Source organism: Eptatretus burgeri, chromosome 4 (assembly GCF_056783735.1).
Source record: "Eptatretus burgeri isolate ZD-2024b chromosome 4, Ebu_testis_v1, whole genome shotgun sequence".
In the NCBI taxonomy this organism is placed as follows: domain Eukaryota; kingdom Metazoa; phylum Chordata; class Myxini; order Myxiniformes; family Myxinidae; genus Eptatretus; species Eptatretus burgeri.
The window spans coordinates 43,429,226-43,453,917 of record NC_140964.1 but is presented as its reverse complement, the minus strand read 5'-3'; the positions used below and the strand labels follow the sequence as shown (position 1 = coordinate 43,453,917).

Below are 24,692 nucleotides of genomic sequence, written 5' to 3'. Positions count from 1 at the left end.
TGGAGAGCATGCTGCCTACCTTTCTGAAGGATGAGAGATGTTGCAGAGGGTGGAGTCATCAGCAAAGATATGTATGTGGGGTTCTCCAGAGAGCCAGAGAGATCGTTCATGAAAATTAGGAATTGTACATGGCTCAGAATACTGCCTTGCCGCACTCTAGCCTTGACAGGAAGTGGAGATGAAAGGATCCTGTTGAGAGCCAAACGTTATTTCAGAACCACTGAAGTTAGTAATCTATGTATGGAGTTGGCCTTGAATTCCATAGGCAGAGTTTTGAAAGCAACGTGGGGTGCCAGATTGTATCAAATGCTCAAAATATTTGAAGAGAGATGGCTCTGATCTCATGTTTGAGATTAATGGCTTCTTTTCATTGTTGGGAGAGCAGGAAAAAGCATTTTCAAGGTAGAGTGACCTGGTCTGAATCCAGAGTGATAATCAGAGATCAGACCATGACAGAAATGGAAGGATTTGATGTCATTTGTGATGATAGGTTACGTCATTTTATTGTGAGTAAGCTGGTCGGCAATAAAGATGATTGGTTTTTCACATGGCTTATGAAATTGAGTGATGTTTGCTGACTTCCAAGCAGCTGGAAGATGACAGAGGATGCGCAAGAACCTGATTTTGGGATGCTTGCACTGATGCCGTCTGATGTTGCAAAATCAGATGTGAAGGATGCAAGAAACCTCTCCATCTTCTCAGGTGCCAAAGACAGTCCAAGAGTAGTTGGGTGTGACTGGGTAGAGTGGGTACAGAGAGTGAGCTGTTGGAAACACAAGATTTGGAATAAAATGGAATTGAGGCATTCTCACAAGTGGTCTGCTGTGGTGCCTTTTGAAGTGAGGGAAGGGAGGGGGGGGCATACTCCAGAGACGGACAGCAAGATGTCATCAAGTTTTTGAGGAGGGAGACAAGTTTGAAAGTTCAATCTTGAGGTTGGTCAGGTGTTGTTTTCTGACTTCTGAGAGTGGACACTTGTTGAGGGCTTTGCTGAATGATCTGAGGTTCCCATCAGTCGGAATTGCCTTCCAGGAAAACGAGGCCAGTTGTTTCAAAGCAATTGTCTCACCATAGGATTCATTGTACTTTGGGTGAGAGGAAAGGTATGACAACTGAAATCGAAATGGGATGGATCTGTGTATGAGAAAGTGCAGGCTTCTGTTGTATAATTCCCAAGCTGAGTTAATAATGGGCATCAGATATGCGAGACCAGTGCTGAAGTGAGATTACTGCTTGCCAATCTGCCCGAGTTAACTGCTTGACTTGCCGGCGGTTCGCCGGCTCAGAATAACCAGAGAGATAGTGACTCTTACAAGCACATGATTAGATGAACCAATTGGAGCAGATGAAGAGCAGGAGACATTAGCAGAAAAGTTGGTCATCACTCAGTCCAGAATGGAGGATTTGCAATTGACATAAATCTGGTTATAAAGTTCACAGATTGAGTCAATTCTGTGGAGTCACAGAAGTCCTTTGTTGATGTGCCATGGGTGGTTCAAGAGTAGTTTGCAGCCAATTGGCATGGTTGCTGTTGACATTGCTGCACATGAGGAGAAGAGAGTTAGGATTGGTAATTATTCAATGGTCGATGTTGGCGGAGAGACAAACAGACATTCACAGACAGATGAAGTTGTTCCTCTTTGGTGGACGGAACAACACACAGACAAACATGAGGTGGGAGTGGAGGGAAAGTCTCTAGCAAAGGTACACGTGGGGTTTGGGAGGTGTAAGGGGAGCATGCAGACAGTCAGAAATGGAGACGTCAAGATACAGTATGTCTACGGAGATGACTGATCTCATGTCTGAGATTGATTAAGGGCTTCCATCCCTTTTTTGGGAAAGTTAAGGAAGCATTTTCAGGGTAGAATGACCAGGTCTAAAACCAAACTTATGATCTGAGATCAGGCTGTTAGAGAAAAAGATTTGTCGACTGCAATGCTCGATTTCATGACCTTGCTTATAATTTGAAGCAAAGGTCCTGAGTTCAAGCCCCATTGGCTGCTTGAATTAATACACACCAGGAGGTTGACTCAGCCTGTCATCCTTCCGAGGTCGGCGAAGTGGGTACCAGTGTACTGGGTCCGGTGTATGCCCCGGTTAGAATAGGTGTACCATATCCCTGTGTCGTAAGAGGCGACCAGGGTTGCGTCAGGAAGGGCATCCGGCATAAAGCCTGTGCCAAATCATTATGCGGATCATAACGGATGATCCGCTGTGGTGACCCCCTAACGGGAGCAGCCGAAAGAAGAAGAAGAGAAGACATTGTGGATCGTTTCCTCCTGTCCACAACTACATCTGTCCGCCTCCAGCCCCTCCCTAGTCACACGCATTTCTCAAGAAACCCTCACCTGCTCACCCTCCCCACATCCAGAATTTAATTTCCCATTTGCATTCATTTGTCCACTTTTTCTTCTGATTGTGGAATCATTTCCTTGGGGTTCTCAGTAAATAAGAATGTCCAAGTGCTGGGTTGAGGTTTCATGCCAGATACCTTTACCTATTTAGCAAGTGTGCTTTAATTAACTCTTAAAAAATGAATACATATACACTTGACTTGAATTCAATTTTGTAGCATTGTAAAGTACATGTTCCAGCAAGCTATTGACAAGGAGTTGTATGCAGGTGATATCTTTCTCATAAAAGTTGAATATGTACAAGACAATGATTCATCAACCCTTCAACCTTTGGGTTGTTTCTGTAAAGGAAGATCCAGTTGCTGTTCATGTGCCTAACTAAAAATCTGACTGTTCTGTATAAGGTGAGCACATCTGTGCAAAATATTTAATCCTCATCTGGATAATTTTAATATTTTGAAATCTTATTAAATATTCTGATGCTGACCAAATGGGATGTTCACTTTACATTATTTATTTTTGCAGAACATTCCAGAAGTAATATTGGACAAATGTCAGCCTGGTGTTGGCTTAGTGGTTAGGGTGGTGGCTTGGGATCCTTGGGTCCTGAGTTCAAGCCCCGTTGGCCGCTGAATTAAAAATCCGCCAGGAGGTTGACTCAGCCTGTCATCCTTCTGAGGTCGGCAAAATGAGTACCAGTGTACTGGTATTAGGGGGACACTGCATCAGCGGCATAGCCGCGTCCCAACCAATGACGCAACCAGCAGCCACAAGCTGCACTCGATAGAGATTGGACAAATAATGTCGAAGAGCTGTTTGGTGAAGAACAAGATTGGTGTTTTGAGGAAACAGTCACAAGATCAAGATTCATCCCCTTTACAAAACTAATCCAAATCTCATCAACACAATGCAAAGGTTAAGATAAAACTTTCAAAATGTAAAGATGTTCTCAAAGGGCAAAAGTGTAATGTTTGCAGTAAGGTTTTTTTCTTCAGTGGATCACGTGAAGAGACACATGAGCGTCCATACACGAGAGCGCCTGCACAAGTGCTTTGAATGAGCCTGGTATTGGCTCAGTGGTTAGGGTGGTGGCTTGGGATCCTAGGGTCCTGAGTTCAAGCCCTGTTGGCCACTGAATTAAAATACACCAGGAGGTTGACTCAGCCTGTCATCCTTCTGAGGTCGGCGAAATGAGTACCAGTTCCAGTGTGTGTACTGGTACAGGGGCACTGCATCAGCGACACAGTCGTGCCTCAAGAAATGATAGCTACCCCGGCAGCGAAGCTGCCATACGACCACCACCGCCAGTGCTTTCAATGTGGGAAGGGTTTTCTTTATAAATGCACTTTAAACGCACACAAATTAACCCATAGGGGAAAACGCCATTACAAGTGCTCTGTTTGTAGTCAAGGTTTCTCTCGAAAAATGCATTTGCAATTGCATGTAATGATCCACACTTGGAAAATACCCCTTCAAGTGCTCTGTCTGCGGTAGAGGATGCAATCAAAATGGTACTTTGAACTCTCATATGAGGGTCCATACAGGAGAGCGTCCATACAAGTGCTCTGTCTGCGGTAAAGATTTCTCTCGCACAGGTACTTTAAAAATCTCATGAGGGTTCATACAGGAGAGCGTCCATACAAATGCTCTTTGTGGGAAAGATTTTACATTGAAACGTTATTTGACTTCACATATGAGGGTCCATACAGGCGAACTTCCAAACAAGTGCTCTGTTTGTGGTAAAGATTTTGCATTGAAAGGTAATTTGAATTTACATACGAGGATCCATACAGGATGTGTCTCTAAATGCTCTGTTTGTGGTGAAGATTTTGCATTGAAAGGTAATTTGAATTTACATACGAGGATCCATACAGGATCGTGTCTCTAAATGCTCTGTTTGTGGTGAAGATTTTGCATCCATTGAGCTTTTGAAAAAGTGCACACGAGGATCCATACAGCAGCGAGTCCATGAAAGTGGTCCATTTGTGATAATTTTAGGGATAAACATGCTTTGAAAACACACAAGATGACCCATACAGGAGAGCGACCACACAAGTGCTCTGTCTGTAATAGAAGTTTCTCTCAAAAAGGTAATGTGAAAATGCATATGAAGACGCATACATGAGTCCTTTCAAGTGCTCTCGTTGTGATAAGAGTTTTATTAATAAAATGAGCTTGAACTTCGTTTTGAACACCGACATTTGGGAGCACCTGCAAAAGTGCTCTGTCTGTGAGATTTCTCTCTTGGAGTTTCCTCGACATTGCATTTGTGGACCCACAGAGAGTGTCCATACAAGTGCTCTGTGGGAAAGGCTTCTCAAAATTGTAATTTGGAATTTGCATTTGAGGGTCAACAATCAAAGCTTCAAACCAACTCGTGGTGCCAGTGTTCCAATAGGATTGCCAAATAATAGACCGGCTCCAATCGGAAAGAAACATGCCAGATATCAAAACAAGGAGACTCCTCACTAGTCACAAAATGTTCGACAAAAACCAGTGCATCCCAATTATGTACTTGCCAAGACGAGATGGAGGTGTTCTGATGGAGCTCAACCATGTGCACAGAAGGATGATTGTCCGATTGGTCAAGTACGTGAAAGGTTCACCAGGCTACCGAATCAAATTTATACATAAACACAAAAACAAGAATCCAGAAAAGGTATCTATAAATCACCTTACAAAAAAATGAAATCCATGAGCAGGGGTACACTAAAGGATGCTACACATGGAATCGAAACAGAAACAAATACAGCTCCAATAATTGTAAAGAAGGCAAATTGTTCTTGGGTCATGGAGGCAATCATTCAATTTATGTTGGTCTTGGGTCCTTCATCTGCGAGAAACTTTTCATTTTTCCATGGGGGTAGACTATTGTGAGGGTGGATGTCGATTCTGAAAGTTGTACAATTTGTTTTTAATGAAGAAATAGTCTGCTCATCCATATTGGTAATCCCACGCATCAACACCTGCGTTAGTTTTGTTTGCTTTATGAAGAGAATTTTTGACATGTGTCTGCATAAAGATTTATGTTCTATAATTTCTAAATCTTTCATTCATCGATATCAATCACAAATCGATGCAATTGATAGAAAATGCACTTTTAATTCATGAAAACAGCTGAAATGATATGATGTAATTATACTTGTACACGTAGTTGTTTCATTGGCTCGAAAATTTGATTGTCCGTTTCAAATGTTGATGTGATTGCTAAAAAAAAGAAATAATAAAGAAAAACATGCAATTAATGTACGAGTGAGTGAGTAAATAAGCAGGTCAGGTCAGGTCAGGTATGGGAGCATGTGCCAAAACAGCGCGTCGCTGCGTCCACTTTCCGCCAGTACTCCAGGGGCCTCCGTCTGGCCATCGCCCAGGCAGATGCCAGGCCCATCCCCATCTCCTTGAGATGATGGTCAACCTGCTGCAACCATGAGGCACGTGGTCGGCCCACTGGCCTCCTCCACTCACGAGACTCCCTCACTGAGAGAATCTGGTGAGCAGGATCAGCGTCAGGAAAACGAGCCACATGTCCATACAGCCGCAACTGACGCTCACGGACCATGCAGGTAACAAATCTCATCCGAGTCTCTCTCAGCAACCGCTCGTTGGACACAAAATCCGACCAGCGATAGCCAAGGATTCTCCGAAGACACCTGGTACCAAAGGAATTAAGTCTCCGTCTCAGATCCTTGGTCAGAGTCCAAGTCTCGCACCCATAGAGCAAGACTGGAAGTACCAAGGACCTGAAGACTCGGACTTTCGTCCTCCCGCACAGGTACCGGCAGCGCCACACCCCATGATCCAGTGAATCCATGACTCCCCAGGCCCGACCCAGACGTCTATTGACCTCTGACTCACAGCCAGCAGAGACATGAATATCACTGCCCAGGTAAGTGAATCTCTCCACGACCTCAACACCCTCACCACAAACAGACACAGACAGGACAGCAGCATCCAAGATGTCACCGAAAGCCTGGATCTTAGTTTTGACCCAAGAAACCCGTAATCCCAGCGGCTCCGACTCCTCTTTCAGCACCTCGAGGGCCCCCAAAAGGATGTCTAAAGTCTCCGCAAAGATGACTGCATCATCTGCAAAATCAAGGTCCGAGATCTTCACATTCCCAAACGATGCACCGCAGCTTGATCTCTCCGACATCCTCCCTAAAATCCAGTCCATACAAGTGCTGAAAAGTGTGGGGGCCAGTACACACCCCTGACGAACTCCAGTAACAACTGGAAATAAGTCAGAGATGGTACTACCACACTTCACAGCACTCTCAGTACCAGAGTGGAGTTCAGACATCAGATCGATCAGTTTTGGTGGCACCCCACGAAGACCAAGAATCCTCCAGAGGACATCCTGATTCACTGAATCGAACGCTTTACAGAGATCAACATAGGCTGCAAGCAGCCCCTGTCGAAACTCTCATCTGCGTTCGGTGAGGACACGAAGGGCAAGGATACGGTCAATCGTTGACCTCTTTGGTGTAAAGCCTGACTGCTCTGGACGCTGGTGCTCAAGCAGATGGTGGCGAACCCTATCAAGAATTATCCGAGCAAAGACCTTGCCGGGCACTGAGAGCAGCGTCACCCCTCGGTAGTTGTTGCAGTCTTGGCGATCACCCTTCCCTTTCCAGAGAGGGACAACAAGGCCCCTCTTCCAGTCAGTTGGGATGATGCCAGTGTTCCAAACAGAGCATACAAATGCATGCAATGACATGAGTACACCATTTCCACCAGCTTTGAGAAATTCAGCTTGGATGCCACCGATCCCAAGAGCTTTACCCCATTTCAACTGGTTCACCACAGCCTGCGTTTCCACAAGCGAAGGTGGACCACAGTTGATTTGAGGGTCAGCAACAGGGATTGTAACACCCTTGACGTCCAACTCGACAGCTGGGGTATCAGCCTGGTACAACCGCTCAAAGTAACCGGCCCAGCGGGCCTTCACTTCAGACTCCTCTGTCAAGAGCCTACCACTCTCTGCTCTAACTGCAGTGCTCCGAGGGATGGGCTTGGATGAACGCAATGCGCGAATTCCCCTGTAAGCGGAACGACAATCACCTGTCCACAGGTGATGCTCTACCCCCACACAGATTCCTCGCACAAAGGCCTCCTTGTCCACCCTCAGTGCACGCACCGTTTTACGCCTCAGCTCCCTGAACAGCTCAGCTCTGCCATTCAGCCTGGCCCTGCGACTCTGGTCAATGGTATCCAGTGTCCCTTGAGAGACAAAATTCTTCTTTGCCTTGCGGTGAGCTCCAAGACATCCACCGGCAACATCAAGGACGGTGGTCTTGAAGGCACTCCACAACTCTTCAGGACCCCCCAAAGCACCCAGACCCCCCAAGTGTCCACTCAGCCTGCTCGCAAACTCCTCAGCTACTCTCTCATTCCTGAGCTTACCAACATCCAGCCTAGGCTGGGATGGTACCATTCTCCAGGATTTAAGGTGCAGCTTTAGAGTTGCTACAACAAGCCTGTGGTCAGTATTGAGGAAATGAGCACTCCGGTAGACCCTGCAGTTCTGGAGCATCCTCCAACGACCGTCAATAAGGACATGGTCAATCCCCTTTGCCACACCGCCAGCGTTGGAATACCAAGTCCAGCGATGAGCTTGTGGGCGCTCAAACCATGAACCAGCCACACTGTCCATGTCTTTTTGCAAAGTCAAGGAACTTAGTGCTATTCTGGTTCATAGTTCCTGACCCATGGGGACCAACACCTGTCTCATAACCATCCCTATCAGTTCCAGTCGATGCATTGAAATCCCCCAGGACAAGAACTGTATCTCGTCTGGGGCACTGATCAACCACAGACTCGAGCGTGGCGTAGAATGCATCCTTCACGGTGAGATCACTCGCCTCAGTCGGAGCATAAACAGAGACCAGGGAAATGACACCTAAGGAGTGACGAATCCTTAATCTCATAATATGCTCGTTGACCGGTGTTTCCTCAATTATCATTGTGGTCAGCTTATTGGACACAGCTGCAGCAATTCCTTGGGTATGGTGACCATCAGAGCGACCAGACCAATAGTAGGTGTAACCACCCACCATTATCTCACCGCAATCCGGTCTCCGAACCTCAGAGAGAGCTGCAATCCCGATGTCCAAACGCTTAAGCTCAGATGATAACAGAGACAGGTGATCATCCTCTCTTAGGGATAGGACATTCCAGGCACCCACCCGAAGGGACCGCCTCAGGTTAACCCAAGGAGACCGCAGTCTGGTGGACGACACCTCAGCACCACTCCGACACACTATCCCGCAATCTGACCCAGGGATGTTACCCCGTGGTTTCCCTCCTATCATCAAAGATTGGGGGTCCCGAAGGCTTTGCCCCAATCCCGTCATCTGGTGAGCTGCCCTGCGAAGGGAAGCTGCACAGGAGGTACTCCCACGGAGTGGGTTTTCAGATTTTTTTGCGTTTTTGCGTTTTGCGGAATGAAGGGTTTTACGGTGGCCGGAGTGCAAATCCTGCCACCAACCTCCTCATAAAAAGTAACCCAACTGCAGGAGGACGTCCGCAGACACAGTTGGGCACTAGATATGGATGGTCATTGGCTCACAAGGAGCTCCTCCGCCCTTTGACAGGTTTTGTTTTTAATCCTGCTGGGTGTCCATATCCAAACACCCTCCTCACCAGAAAACCTGGTGGGGGAGACGGTTTAGTCGCTGACAACCTGACTATGGAACAGGTTAGTACAGGTTTACATGGTACCTGTAGCAGGTCACAGATCGAACCTGACCTGACATGATAAATAAATTTACATGTTCATGTAAATAAGCAAGGAGCTGATATTCCAAGTTCCACACTTTTTGGTTGGGATGAACAATAGATCTGTGTAATATTGTTACAGGTCAAGGTTTGCTGTAAGGGGAAGCGCTCGAGTTCCTCCTGAGCACCCAGTCCTGAGGCCACCGAGCACGGATAACTCCGTGCTCCGGTGGGTTGTTACGCAACCATGAACACCGATTGGTACCACAAATCCTGGCAGGGTGTTGCTACTTCTTGTGGTTACCTTACCTTTGGACGGCGATACCAAGGGGGACTCGTGCCCTTGATGCGTACTTGTCTTATCTTACTTGATCAAGTGCAGACTGGTGGAGCAGCCAAGTACGCACTGGCTAATGTGTGTTGCCAATTTGTGGGGTAGAACTTCCCAGCTAACATTATGTGCGGACTATGCTGGACCAACACCGGAAAAGACACGATGAACTGGGTACATTTACAATCAAAACTATTTATTTCAGCAAGGGCGAGGAAAGGTATGTGGACAAGCAAGCAAAGGATTTATTGCAAAAGATCCGTACAGCAGGGAAAGCAAGGATTGGTGAGGTACAATAAAAGAAAAACAATTATTTAGTGAAACAGAAACAATAACAGTGCAGAGAAATAACAGAAAAGATAGAGTTACAGAATAACAGAAAAGATATAGAAAAAAGTCCTGAATTGAAAAATAACAGAAATAACAGAAACAGTGCAGAGTCACCCCGGTCCTAAAACTGCTACAACCTTATTTGGACGAGCGCAACAGGCGCCATCAGAATCATTCCCCGAGAAAGAAAGTCCAGAGAGAGAGAGAGAGAGAGAGAGAGAGAGAGAGAGAGAGAGAGAGAGAGAGAGAGAGAGAGAGAGAGAGAGAGAGAGAGAGAGAGAGAGAGAGAGAGAGAGAGAGAGAGAGAGAGAGAGAGAGAGAGAGAGAGAGAGAGAGAGAGAGAGAGAGAGAGAGAGATGGCGTGAATATATAACACACTTCTGACACCATGTAATGAGTTCACAGACTCCATTGTGACGCAAGCGAGAACACGTTTATTTGCGCGATGACGTCTTCACGTACGCAATTGACAACTGAAAAAACAAAAATAATGTTGGGTGTTGCTACTAGATCTTGTAGATCTGGTATTACCGGAAGTCGGTGTCATTCCCCTTTTGGGATTATTTAATTATCAAAGCCGTTGCTTTGATCTTGTTGCTGGTTCGATCATTACAACAAATAATAATAAAACAACAACAACGATGATGTAGCCCAATGCATATGTTACACATCGGTTGGGGTATATTCCTGGATGGATATCTTATCTTGTACGGGGAGCTCCAGGTGATACATCGGTCTTCGAGTAAGTCAACCAGGGGTCGAGGATTTATATGGTTCATGTGACCTCCATGTTCCGTAATAACATAACACACGTCGTGGAGAATCCAGAGTACATCGTGTCCCGAGTTTACACATTCACCGATATTGTGGGCGAGAAGTTGTGTTTGCTGAACTTTCCCACGGACCAGAAAATAGAGATTTCTTAACAGCGGGATCACTGCTATGTCAACAATTCTGAGCGGTGTATCGGTTTTTTACAACAGGATTTATTCTGCAACTCAAAATACGAGAAGAGATAATTACTTATCCTTGAAGATGTAATATTCATGCTTTGATTTTGGAGGGACAATATTATGTTTTCGAATGGCGGAAAATACAAAGCCGTGTCCATGAACGTTTTTCCCAAGAAGTTTGTAAGATGATAAACATCCGGTTGAGGTTCTTCTTCTTCTTCTTCTTTTAAACCTCGTGCTTAACCGTGGGTGGTGGGCTCACTGTATCGTCGTGGTCGCGCGGGAACTTCTGAGGAGAATCGTATGTTCGACGGTTCGTTCGTTTTAGGTTTTCGTTTGTATATTTAATACTTACTATTGACTCAGGAAGCACATTGGACAACGTTGATTTGTAGTTGATTTTTAAAACGTTTGCTCTTCATGGCCAATGAAGACGAGGTAAATATTTCGAATGAGTATATACTATGTTGATGTAATGGCTGCGATGAGAGGAATCCTTCATTGTGACGTTTTTAATCGTGTTCCTTTTGTTACGAATCTCCCTCTCCCTCTCCCTCTCCCTCTCCCTCTCCCTCTCCCTCTCCCTCTCCCTCTCCCTCTCCCATTTTGTTCCTTTTTTCTCTCTTTTTCTTTCTTTCTTTTCCCTCTCTCTTTCCCTTTCTTTCCTTTTTCTTTCTTTCTCTCTCTCTCTCTCTTTCTTTTTCCTTCCTTCCTTTCTTTCTCTTTCTCTTTCTTTTTGTTCCTTTTTCTCTTTCTTTCCCTTTCTTTTTCTTTCTTTCCCACACTTATTGGAACGATGGTTGACCCAACTCTTCTTTCAGCTTCACAAACACCCACATCTCACCGATATAATTGATTTTCATATCTCGTTTGATCCCAACTGAGATCGAACACGACAAAGGTACCGACACACAATGGCCTCGTGATTGTGATTCATCTGGAGGATATTTAGCGGCCAAACCCAAATGAAATGGGACAAGCGACTTCCTCATTATCAAAACGAACTGCGTTCTCCACGAGATTCAGAGACTCCTGTCAGAACCACCAAGACCTCAACTTTGGTCGAGTTTAACTCCACAAGGAAATGTTTGTCGAATCCGAGACCTTTGATGGGAGGGGAGGGGGTGCTTTCCTGTTGTCCCCGAGAAATACCCAACATTCAATGGCTATGTCTCCCATCCAAGCACCAACACTTTGAGGTCTGGCAAGATTGCATGCTGCAAGTGTAGGAAGAGCAAAGTGAGAACAAAACTGAGAAGAGGGGTGGGGATTGGTGGAAGAAAAGGGAGAGTGGGCGAAAAAGTAGAGAGGAAGTTGGGTAGAAGGGAACTAGGTAGAGGTAGAGGAAGGTTTGAATCGTGTGGAAGAGGGGGGTTACATATTTGATTACACATCTAACAGGGGGTGTTCCTAAATTATCATCGTTAATTTTGCTGCCTGGTCCTGAATTGTCATAACCAGACTTTAGAATAATGGTCAGTGGGTCGCTCAGAGTCCAAGAGGTCGGCAGAAGGATACTGACTGTTGCTGAGTTGTATTACAAAAGGCTTTTAAACGGTACTTTCTTGCTTTATGTTCAGTGATTCAAATAAAGAGCATGAAAAGCTCTATCTGTGGGCATCCATAGGGAGGAGGAAATTACTCCTTGCCCTGATCAGAGTGGAGAGAAAAATGTCGTTATGAAGATGTTGCCGCTGGTACCGAGCACACTTCTGGAACTTGAGTACTCCCTCCGTTCTCACCCCCTCACCCCCACCCCCATCCCAGGTTCAACAGCTTCAATTTGTTTGGTATCACATTTGTCTGCATGTCTACACATGATTTGTGCTTTAGCTCTTCCTTCAGCCTTCGATGATGACGTAGTTGTAGTCGTTGTAGTGTAGGCCCGCGTCACGGAGTTCACCGATCTATCTTGTGGGAGCGCCGCACAAATCTCCCACATCAAAGATGATTTACTCCTGCCTACATGAAGACAGGAGGACACTAACACACTAACACACACACACACACACCGGTACATGGTCACACTGCCATGCCAAATCCAAGCAGGAGGGAAGAATGGGGAGGGTTTGGCTTATGACTCGTGTTGGGGAGTACAACGAGCACAAAGAGGCATCCTTGATAGTTGCCCTTGGACTGTTAAAAAATATGCTCTAAGTAAGACTTTAAACTTCTGCACCAAACTGAACGTTTTTCACATCCATTGTTGATGCACGGGCAGCGACTCCAATTTGCCCTTTGTCAAAAATGTGGTTGATCTCTCTGTAGCGTCTGATATTGATTCCACCTGGAAATATATTTCCACGAACCTACTCTGAACCGGTTTATCCATTCCAGTTGCACCTATCGTTATTTTAATAAACAAGTTACTGATGAATTGTAAGCAAATAAATAATTTTTAAAATTTATTTACATTTACATCTCGTGTGCCTTTTGAATTTCTATTTTTTTCTTCTCTTGGACAATTGTGAGTGGCTTATCAAATCCTGTTCACATAATGTATTTAATGCCCCGATGTGCATTTCGACCGAGGTGGGAATGATTGTGGTTTTGAAAAACACGTGGCAAGATGACATGTGGAACCTTTATTTTTAGCTTACCCGGAATGTAGTTCTGGGGAGCTTATTGGATTTTGCATTGTCTGTCCAGAAGCACTTGTAACTTTTTCTCAAACGATATGCACAATTCTGATACTTGATCACAATCTTAATCACCCATGATGTGCCAAAGTTTGTTCATGGCATTAAAAAAAATTGGGGTCGAAGGTGGTCTACAGGGAGAGGGGGGATTTCCCCCCCCCCCAAAATAGGTATTTCCTTTCTTCTCTGAAACTCCACACACAAATTTGATGAAACTTGGTCACAGTCTTCATCTCCCGTGATGTACAAAGTTTGTTCACGGCATTAGAAAAAGCGGGGTGTAGGGTGTTTTACAGGTGGGTTGCCCCCAAAATAAGTTTTTTTACTTACGAAATCTAAACATTTCGTAAGTATATTGATGACTTCCGTCATCTGTTTGTGTGTTTGTTTGTAGGCACAATAACTCGAGAACGGAAGAAGCTACCAATGTCAAATTACACCACGTGATTCAAGAGGGTGATGGCTAGCGCTGATTAGTTTTGGTCAAAATCGGTCAAGGTTACAGTGAGGTCAAACATTCGATTTTTGATGCTTGGTACAGAATCATCGTATAAACTTCTGTTTTGCGTCGCTACCTTCTTTCGAGACAGCTTTTATTAGACAAGGTCAGAGGTCAAGTTGATGATTTCATAAGTACCAGTCTATGACTTTTTTTTTTTTTTTTTTCTCTCTCTCTCTCTCTCTCTCTCTCTCTCTCTCTCTCTCTCTCTCTCTCTCTCTCTCTCTCTCTCTCTCTCTCTCTCTCTCTCTCTCTCTCTCTCTCTCTCTCTCTCTCTCTCTCTCTCTCTCTCTCTCTCTCTCTCTCTCTCTCTCTCTCTCTCTCTCTCTCTCTCTCTCTCTCTATATATATATATATATATATATATATATATATATATATATATATATATATATATATATATATATATATATATATATATATATATATATATATATATATATATATATATATATATATATATATATATATATATATATATATATATATATATATATATATATATATATATATATATATATATATATATACATATACATACACACACACACCTTTGATGAAACTTGACCACAACTTTCATCACCTGTGATGCACCAAAGTTTGTTCACTGCATTAAAAAAGAAATGCATAGGTACATATTTACTTTTTCCATTAAATATTTTGTGCGTTGTTCGAGTCTATCAGTGGTTCCCTGCTTTTATTATCCAGTCACTATCAGGTGAATGCCCAGGGGTATTGCCCCTCTTTTTGTTAGTGGGATTCTGTGTCTCCAACAGGTCATGACTGAAATGGAGACCTTCCCAGGGTGGCTACAGACACAGGGCCTGACGTCAGAAACTGCTCAAGCTGTCATCATGGAGCTGGGTATTGAGAATCTAAAGGTGCTACGAGCCTGCACAGAGTCCGATGCATTGAGAGCTGAGCTTCTCTCATGTGCACAGCAAAAGTTTCCTTTTGCAATGTACACAGAGTTCCACCAACTTATGGAGTCTTGTGTGAAACCAGGAGCTATCCAGTCTGCAAGCTCTTCTTCGGCACACATATTTTGCTTGATGCTTGAGCATGTAGGTGACAGGCTTTCTGGCTGTGCCCAAAAATTGCGCTTGTTGAAATCTTCACTCCTATCTGCTGGAGTGAGAAATGCTCAACTTCATGAAACTGATATTGTATCTGAGATCAGGATACATGATGTCTACAGCCTCCAGCCTAACGGTTCCAGGTTAAACCCCAACTCTGGTAAGTAATACAGCTTTTTCTTTCCAATATTTGCCTTCCACTATTTTTATTTAGTTTTAAAAATCTGTTTATTTATCATTATTTTTGTTTTTGTATACACTGTCGAGGCTCATAGGGAGCTAACACACAGAATTAACAACACGGGGAGCAGGAGATAAAGGGGGGAGAGGGAAGGAAAAAACAGTGGAACAGAGACGTGAGGTCTGTGGAAGGGAGAGGGATGGGGAGGGTAGACAGGGTAAACAATATGGACACCACAGAGACTTTCAGGAAGGAAAGCAGGGAATTTGAAGAAGGTGGATTTGAGGTGGATTAGCGGGGGTAGAAAAGAATGTGGTTTTGGATGGAGGAAGATAAGAGATGGTGGTGAACAGATGTTTTGAAGACCTGGAGGGAAGAGGGATTGAAGAGAGTGTGGGAGTTTGTTCCAAAGGTGGGAAAATAGAGGAATGAAAGAGTGAAGGTGAGCAGTGATTCATGATTTTGGTAGTTTTACCAGAAGGGGGTTGCTGGTGGACCTTGAGTGCCCTGCGGAAATTGGGGGGGGGGGGCACGGCAACAACATATCTCAGACATAGCAGTGAGGGGAAGACTGGAGAGGAGACGGTAGAAGACACAGACCACCGACCTGCCTCCGGTGAGAGACCAAAGACTCAGCCACATCGCGGGAAATACCAATGATCCTAAATGCCCTGGTTTCCACAGCCTGAAGTTGAGAAAGGTGAGAGGTGGGAGCACCAGCTCAGAGGGGAGAACAGTACTCAATCGGGCTGCATTCAAAAGCTTTGTATGTGTTCAGGAGCTTAGGTGAGCCAAGGAAGGATTCTGCACAACGGAGGATGCCCAGTCGGTGACTGGCTTTTGAGGCCAGCTTGGCAATTGCCTTGGATGCCATTGGAAGAGAGTTTGGTGAGCAGGGCAGGGTGCCAGACTGTATCGAAGGCACGCTGTATGTCTTGGGAGATGGCTCTGATTTAATGTCTGGCATTGAGGATCTCCATCCATTGTTGGGAGAGCAGAAACAACATATCCAGGTTAGAGTGACCTGGTCTAAATCCAAATTGATGATCGGAAATCAAGCCATTGGAAAAGAAGGATTTAATGTCTGAAGCGATGATGGATTCCATAACCTTGCTGATTATTTGGAGAAGGCTGATCGGTCTGCAGTTGCAGGGATCTTTTTTTGCACCTTTTTTATGCAGAGCGGTAATGTATGCTGATTTCTAAGCATATGGCAGATGACCTTGAGCAAATGAGAGGGTGAATAGAACAGAGAGAGGATGAGCAAGAGCAGAGGAGCAGGCTTTATTTGGACACATGGGCTGATGCCATCTGGACTGGTTGCAGAATCTGAGTTGAGGTTTGACTGCCAGATTCGACGGTGCTGAGGTGGTTCTCTAATAACAGCCAGAGAGATGTCTACATTGACAAATGTGGTCAGATGAACCGATTGGAGTGGAGGAAGAACAGCAGATATTTTCAAGGAAAATGGTCAAAATTGGATCCAGAAGAGATGAAGTACCGTTGGTTGAGATCCGAGTCAGGAAGTTGACAGATTGAGTCACAGAAGTCCTTTGCTGAAGTGCCATGACAGGTGAGAGAGATACCCACACCTCGCGATCTGGCATGATGACAATTGAAGTCACCACATATGAGGAAGAGAGTTGAGATGACAGAAGTTGGTCCATGTTTTCGCAGAGCGAGATGTAAATGGAGTCATCACTGTTTGGTGAACGGTACAACACATATAAACAGGAGGTGGGAGTGGAAGGGAAGCTGCGGCCAGACGTATTCCTGGTGGTGTGGGGGAGAGGGGGCAGTGCATGGTGAGTGAGTGAGTGAGGGATGGAGTCTTTGAAGAAGAGAGCAACTCTGCCGCCAGGACGAGGCTCAGGTCTGTCATACCAGAGGGAAGATACTAGGGTGTCACACTTCTTCAAGGAGGAAAGTTTTTGTGAAGCAGATTGTTTGGTTTGTCAGTGGCAACCTGTTTGAATGAAGGCCACACTGTTAAGGAAGAGGGAGGGGAGGAGTTTGGGGGTTCAGGGAAGGGAAGGGAGGGTAAGACTCGGGAGGAAGGTGGGGGAGGTAAGAAGAGTGTGGGGAATTTCAGAAGATTTAGGGGAGAGGGCTGGATGACGAGGAGAAAAGGCTCAGTTGTGTGGGGTTGACGTACAGTGGGGAGTAATAAGAGAGGGGGCAGAGTGCAGTTGAAGATTGGAGGAGGTGGAGTGATGAGATGGAAGAGAGAGGATGGGGGAAGAAGGCAACTTTGTGGATATGAGGGGGTCCAACTTTGGGAAGGAGGAGTAAGGGTGAAGGGTGAGGGGAGGGTTTTGGGATTTGGGTGAGGGGAAAGAGTGTGAAGGTTGCTTTGAGATGGAGGGGAGGCGATGAGAGCAGGTATGGCCAACGTGCAGGAGGGTGATGGGAGAGTTGAGGAGAAGGTAAGAGACGACTTGGTAGAGTTGTGGTGAAGAAGGGGAGTGGGCAGGGGAGGTCTAATATTTGAGGGGTTGGGAAGAGGGGAATTTGAGATGAAAGAAAGAGGATGTTTGAAATGTGTGCTGATTGAGAGAGTGTGATATCTGATAGGTTAGAATGGAGCTCACATATGTTAGAACACCCCACACTTTGGGACAATAGAGGAGGAGCTGATACTGAAGCAGAAGACGGTGAAGAGGTGCCAAGAGCGAAGGTAGGATGATGGGCAAGATGGGAGGGGTAAGGAGAGGGGATAACAGGTGAGGGGTTAGGAGGAGGTAGATTGAAGTAGGTGGGGTGAATTGGCAATGAAGTTGGAAAAAGCGGACGATGATGGAACACGAACATGCATTGCAAACTGGGAGTTTTAAAAGTTTCAAGTCAGAGATGAGATTAAAGACATTACCTGAGGGTTGTAATATAGGAGAATTAAGAGAATGGAGAGAAGAAGCGTTGTAACAGTTGGACTTTTTAGACATGGGATGAAGGAAAGGTGGAATTGAAAACAGTCTTTTAAAGAAGAAAGAGTAGTGAATTATTATATGATTAAATACTGAGAGCCATACATGTGAAAGGGGATGTTGTAACATTTTAAGAGACTGTTTTTGAATTTTTTTATGATTATTTTTTTTTTTTTTTTTGATAAAGATTCCGTAAGATTAGGTAAAGGAAATGTTGAAGAAAAATCATGTAGGTGTTGGTGAATTTGGATTTTCAAACGCAGAAGGAAGCTGGTAGTCCAACGAAAGTTACTGGAAAGGGGGGGGGGGGTAGAGAAAACGTGGTTACAGGAGGTGTAACGTGAGAGGTTAAAAGAATGAAGAAGTTTTTTTTTTAATATGATTTTTTTTCTTTTATTTTTGCTAAAGATCAGGTAAGTTTTTTTCGGGTTAGGTAAAGGAAAGGTTAAAGAAAAATCTGAAGGTGTATGTTGAATGTTGGTTGGTAAAAGTAAGTAGATGGTAAATTGGCAGAATAAGGAGGAAGAGTCAGTATAGGAAGTCGTGGGGTAAGGTTTTTAATTTTTTTTTTGATGTTTTAAAAATATATATATTTTAAGACATTAAACAGAGGGTATAGTTGAGACGGATAGAAGGAGGGTGGAATAAAAAGTGGAGAAAATACAATAAACGCGATCGCACGCACAAACGGGAAGAAGGGTAGGCCTCAAAGAAATCTGAAATGAAAAGACGTGAAAACTCCAAAATTAGCACAAGTTTTAACACAAGACCAATGTAGAATCACAGAGATAACAAAATGACAGTTAAAACGTGACAAAAACGACTGGAAAACTTATCTTTGAGAGTCGGCAGAGACTCTGAAGAACCGCCACCGTTGCTCAAGAACCGGAACGGGTTTTTTTTTAATTTTTACATCTTGTGCAGTTGGTCATCCACAGTTTGAAATTCTGTCGTAATCTTTTGCGAAATGTTCCTCAGTGCCCCCATGTATTGCTGTTGTTGTTTTTTTGCTAATTGCTGTCACTGAGTCTTGTAAAGGAGATTATTTATTGACCTTCACTCTCGCATATCGATCGAGATTTTTTTTCAGTCAAAAGATGAATGTTTTGCCATAAGTTTTACTTGTTGGTCCTGTTGGTGGATGCAATGCACACTACATGGAAGTTGTTTGACTCACAACTCTGAGTTTACTTTTTTTATAATGGATTTTTACCCCTTCGGTCCGAGAAACAGCCCATTCGGCCCATTTTTTAAAAATTGCTATTTCTCGGTTCAGAAACGGAACCGAACCAAACTTGACAGGTATAGTCTGGAGACAATTCCCCAGGCATTAACTGAGCCCAAAGTGTGGTTCCGGCCCTTTGGGCTGAGAAATGGCCCTTTCGGCCCATTTTCTTAAAATTGTTATTAAACAAAAAATTAAATGCGCTGGGCAAAATTAAGTCATAAATGATGATATGAAACTAGCCTCACTCTTGAGGTGTTCTGGTTTCTTTTTTCTGATGCAATGAAAATCTTGCCAAATTTCAAAACTATCTGTCTGCTGTGCTTTCGCTCACCCGAGAGTTGTATGAATGAACTCCCACGGGTTATGTTTGCAATTCGAACTTGTTTTTTATGAGTTTACTTTTTCTTTAAAGTCAGTCATGTTTGAATTTTCATGTGTACAACTTTGTGATTCTGTGCAGATGTTCACATTTGTCTTGATGGGGGAATTGTTTGCAGGTGAAGATGATTTGCAAAAGGCAACTGATATAACTCAAAGCACCAGGAAATCTGTTATCATTAAACATTTGGAAGTTGCATCAACACAGGTGTCCAGCAATATTTCAGATGTTAAACCAGGTTAGTGCGACTTTCAAACAGATCACTGCATCACTCAAAAATATGTGACTTTGTTCTCCTTTGGTGAAATGTTTTAATTTGAGTTAGAATTATAGTTGTGTGTAGTATGTGCAGTACATTTCCGATTTGTGACTGAGCATTAGTTGGTCGAGATCAAAGTAAAAACCGACAAACCTGCTGTGTCTTTTGTGAAAAGTTGGTGAATTGTCGCTGAAACATTGAAATTCCTTTCTACTTTACTATAATTCATGGACCGGTTTGTGTATGTGTTTGTCACGCTACTTCTCACACAGTTCTGGGCCGATTGCATCTGGACTTGCATCATAGGATCAGCATGACTCCACTTAATGTACAGGGGTGTTTTTTTAATCTTTGCCAGTGATCTTGGAGGTGAGGAGGGGGGTGGCAGGAGGTTGCAAATTATCTATGTAAATGTGTATCGTGCAGCGCCGCTCCAGGTCGGAGAGCGAGGAGTATTACAACTCCCATCCTTTGCAGTCGGTACAGTGTTCATGTCTCCACTTTTTCCAGTGCAGTGAGATATTTTGAATGAGGTTAATAACATAACCTCCAATAAAAAGCTTCAAGTATTCCAAATTCCTGCTGAAGGCCCGGTCACACCTTGACGTTTTAGCCAACGTATGCCGATTTTTGAATTTTTTTTCTAAAACGCTGGCACACGTTGAATACGTTATGGGTAAGTTTTGATAACATTGAGAGCACGCTGAAAAACACTGCCATACGTCGTTGTACGTTGGCTTTAAACGTTGTACTTTTTGGTTGTCCTCAAATTTTTTCATGCTTGAAATTTCACGACGTATGCCGGCGTATGACTCACACGTTCCGCTACGCTGGCCACAAGTTGTATGCACGGTCTGCGATCATTGGCAGACGTCAACACATGCTACTTGTAAGTTAATCATAAGTTGAGACACGCCGAGGTAATGTTTAGCGTACCCGAAACTTATTTCTAACCTATGATTAACGTGTTGTTGGCACGTTACGCGATCGTTGCCACACATCGACAGATGTTACTTTTAAGTTACTCGTAGGCTGAAAGACGTCGGTATAATGGATCGTCCTTGCGTCAGCGTCCACGGCCACGGCCAGGACACTTATTTGCAGCATTCTTCAAACTTTTCTTCGGCATGACGAGGATGTTCACACTTCGATGTCCAGCTTGGCTATGATTCCAATTGTCCATCGGCAGCCTCTATTTAAAATAGTCGAGTTTGAGCGTTTTAACACGTTCAGAAGAAACGCTTCAAATTTCAAAACCCCAGCGTCAAAAAACAAAGGCGAGTGACAGCAATTTAAATCGTTCATTGTAAACAATGAAAATAGTTGAGTGGTACCGTTTAAAAGTCGTTGAGTGTAAAAAAAAAAATCCAATTGTTGAGCGCAAGCGTCTACTTTCAATAGTGGAGATGCAGCCATTTAAATCGTTGAGTTTATCATTTAAATCGTTAAACGCAAGGACGATCCATCATAACCCACACCCTCCCCCTCACACTCACCTACTACTGCCAACATGAACAAACTACTACTAATGCTGCTGACATGGACATCGACTCAAAAAGGACTCAAACACTGTTGGGTTCCCCTTTTATGAACACCATTTTTACATACCAATTCCCAAAACCGCTGGGAACACGTCTTTATATGGCAGTTGTAAGCTAGAAACACGTTCATTTATTTTTTTTGTCGACCGGAAGACGTCATTGGAATACGTCTACATACGTCGATGTGTGTTGGGACTACGTAAAGAATTGGTTCAAAGCACGTCAAACATAAGTTAGAAATAAGTTTCGCGTAAAAAAGACATTACCGCGATGTGTTTCGACTTATGAGTAGCTTATAAGTAGCCTTTGTGGACGTGTGTACAACTTATCCCCATCACATGCGGAACGTGTGTCATACGCCGAGTACGTCGTAAAATTTTGAACATGTTTAAAATTTATTGACGAACTCTACTTACTACGACGTATGATAGCGTACTTTAGCGTTGTACTCACGTATACCAAACTTACTCATACCGTATTTGACGTGCCCCAACGTTTTAGACACATTTTTCTTTGGTCGGCATACGCTGGCAAGATCGCCAAGGTGTGACCGCGATGTTGTCACTTCCATTTTACATACATTTTAATACGTTGCCATCGCTGGCTAAAACGTCAAGGTGTGACCGGGCCTTGAAGTTGTCTTCAATGCCAATCCTGTCCATGCAGCCAGTTGATGAAATATATGGCCAAAGTAAATGTTTGTACACCTTATTATCCCCCATGCTTTTTGAAAATAACCCGGAGATATCGTAATCGCCTCCGTCTGTCTTATCTATCTGTCTGTCTGTTCGTCTATCAGTTTGTCACGCTTTTTCTGAAATGGCTGGGCAGAAATTCACCAAACCTGGTAGTTACAGTATAATCCCCACATGGCAAGAGAGTTCTGGAGCAGTGTCATTCTTGGTCCCACCCCTGGGGTGGCTCATGAGATCAAATACCGAAAAATATAATTTCGGGCACATTTTTACACATTTTAAAATGAAACTTTGTAAATGCAATCAACATTGGGAGACGCATGACAATTTTTTTTGTGGGATTTGACCCCTGGTTCACGTCTGAGGGTGGGGTCTTCGGGTCACTGTGGTCAAAAAAGGGAAATAAATTAACTCGTTTGATATTGGGTCATTCCTGGTGGAACCTTTTGCCATATTTCACCTTGCTTTCGGTGGGAAATGGGATTTGTTATGTCATAACATAAACCTCACGTAGTTTGTAGTGTGAGGCAGTTGCCTTTTTTGCCTTGTTGCTTTCTAAAATATGGCAAATAAACCGAAGGCAATCTTCGTCTTTCCACAAAGACTACAACAATTTCATGGGTGAAACTCTTCCTTATCCAGATATCCATATCGCCTGATTGCAAACAGGAGTGGTGATGATTGTACAGTTGCTGCGTATCTGGATGTGTTGGTTAGAGTTGGACAGAATGACTTTCGTACAACTGTATATCATAAAGTTGATGATTTCAGTTTCCCTGTAGTCTTGTACACCTTTCCAGGTTGCAATGTGCCAATTAAAATGGGTTACAATGTCTTTTGCTACTTAGATTTGTAAGAATTTGTTCAGTAAAGGATGATTTTGTGGAACGTGCCGAGAAGGTTTTTTCCATCATGATAAACAGGATTTTTGGCTGATTGTTTGATCAGGTCTTGTGAGAATATCTTTCGACTCCATCATCACCTTTTATTACTTCTGCCACCGAAGGTGAAGGAGGTTATGTTTTCACCCCTTTCTGTCTGTCTTTCTGTGTACAGGATATCTCAAAAAGTTGTGGATGGATCCGGATGAAATTTTGGGGACAAGTTGGGTGTGTGACGAGGAATTAATTTAATTTCAGTGAAGATCCGGATTCGGATCTGGATACAAGAATTTTTAAAGTGATATTTCACCATTAAAAGATGGGGCCAAAAATGAAAAATCATGGTATTTCAAAAAGTTGTGGATGGATTTGGATGAAACTTGGTGGACAGGTTGGGTGTGTGACAAGGAAGAATTGATTAGATTTTACTGAAGCTCTGGATCCGGATCTGGATACGAGAAATATTTAATTTTTAAAGTGATTCTTCACCATTGAGAGGGCCAGAAATAATATGGTACTGTACAGCATGATTTTTCAAAAATGTAATGGGCCCGATATGTTCTCTTGAATCAGGCATTGCGTGGCAGAGGTATGCGCTCTACCGAGTGCCCTTCTAGTTAACCTCCGCTATCGAAGATGGATGGAGGTTACTGTTTTCACCCATTTCTGTTTGTTTGTTTGTGAACAGTATTACGGAAAAACTCCTCGACGGATTTCGACGAAACTTGTTGGGGGGATTAGGTCCAAGGATCATGCCATTAGATTTTAGACTTGGCCAAAATCCAATATGGCCGCTATGGTGGACATTTAAAAAAAATATTTGAATTTTTTTTTTTGCATTTCTACATGTTTTAAGTGATTTCCAACCCCCCCAAAAGAAATTGTGAGAGAAAAAAAAATTTTTGCAACTTTTTTTTCAAACAAAATTTCGATTTTTTTTTTTTCTTTTTTTTTTTTTTTTTTTTTTGCATTTCTACATGTTATAAGTGATTTCCAACAAAAAACATGCCAAAATTATAATTGCGGCTGATTTTGGAACTTCAGGTGGATATACACACAAAATCAATTTCTGTCTCAAGGAATCGAGTTATGACGAATGAATTGAGTATGTAAAAGGGAAAGTTGCAAACAACAACTCTGTGAACACTGTTGACGTCAAATTGAATGAATAGGATATCAGGTTCACTTGAGTGACCTTGCAGTATTGGCGGCGGAGGTTTTGCACTCTACCGAGTGCTCCCCCTCTAGTTTAAGTTAGTTTGGTTTTCATGCAAGCAAGTTCCCATGGCATTGCATTTGATATAATAATGAATTAATTATTTTGGTGAGGTTAATTCTTCAATTAATATTATTGGTTAGACATGAAATATATCTTCTTCTTCTTCTTCTTCTTTCGGCTGCTCCCGTTAGGGGTCGCCACAGCGGATCATCCGTCTCCATTTCGCTCTGTCCTCCACATCTTCCATTGACACTCCAACCACCCGCATGTCCTCCCTCACCGCATCCATGAACCTCTTCTTTGGCCTTCCTCTTCTCCTCCTACCTGGCGGCTCCATCCTCAGCATCCTTCTCCCGATATACTCTGCTTCCCTCCTGTGCACATGTCCAAACCATCTCAATCTCACCTCTCTCACTTTGTCTCCAAACCGTCCTACCTGCGCAGTCCCTCTAATATACTCATTCCTTATCCTATCCATCCTCGTCA

The 24,692-nt window shown here is 43.6% G+C and overlaps 1 protein-coding gene and 1 pseudogene across 3 annotated transcripts in view; both read left to right on the top strand.

The window, feature by feature from the left end:
• Window positions 1–2,965: 2,965 nt before the first annotated feature.
• On the top strand, window positions 2,966–5,577 carry LOC147027919 (uncharacterized; annotated as a pseudogene).
• A 5,275-nt stretch (window positions 5,578–10,852) lies between these two features.
• LOC147027917 (uncharacterized) overlaps window positions 10,853–24,692 on the top strand; it is a 28,523-nt gene continuing 14,683 nt past the window's right edge. The window contains exons 1-3 of one of the 3 annotated variants that reach the window (XM_085877754.1): window positions 10,853–10,998; window positions 14,600–15,059; window positions 19,730–19,849. In XM_085877754.1, the coding sequence (XP_085733880.1) occupies window positions 14,603–15,059; window positions 19,730–19,849 (577 nt within the window). In that variant the 5' untranslated portion in view covers window positions 10,853–10,998; window positions 14,600–14,602. Of the gene's footprint in view, window positions 11,124–14,599; window positions 15,060–19,729; window positions 19,850–24,692 lie in introns of all 3 variants that reach the window. The other 2 variants (XM_085877755.1, XM_085877753.1) reach the window with 2 other exon arrangements.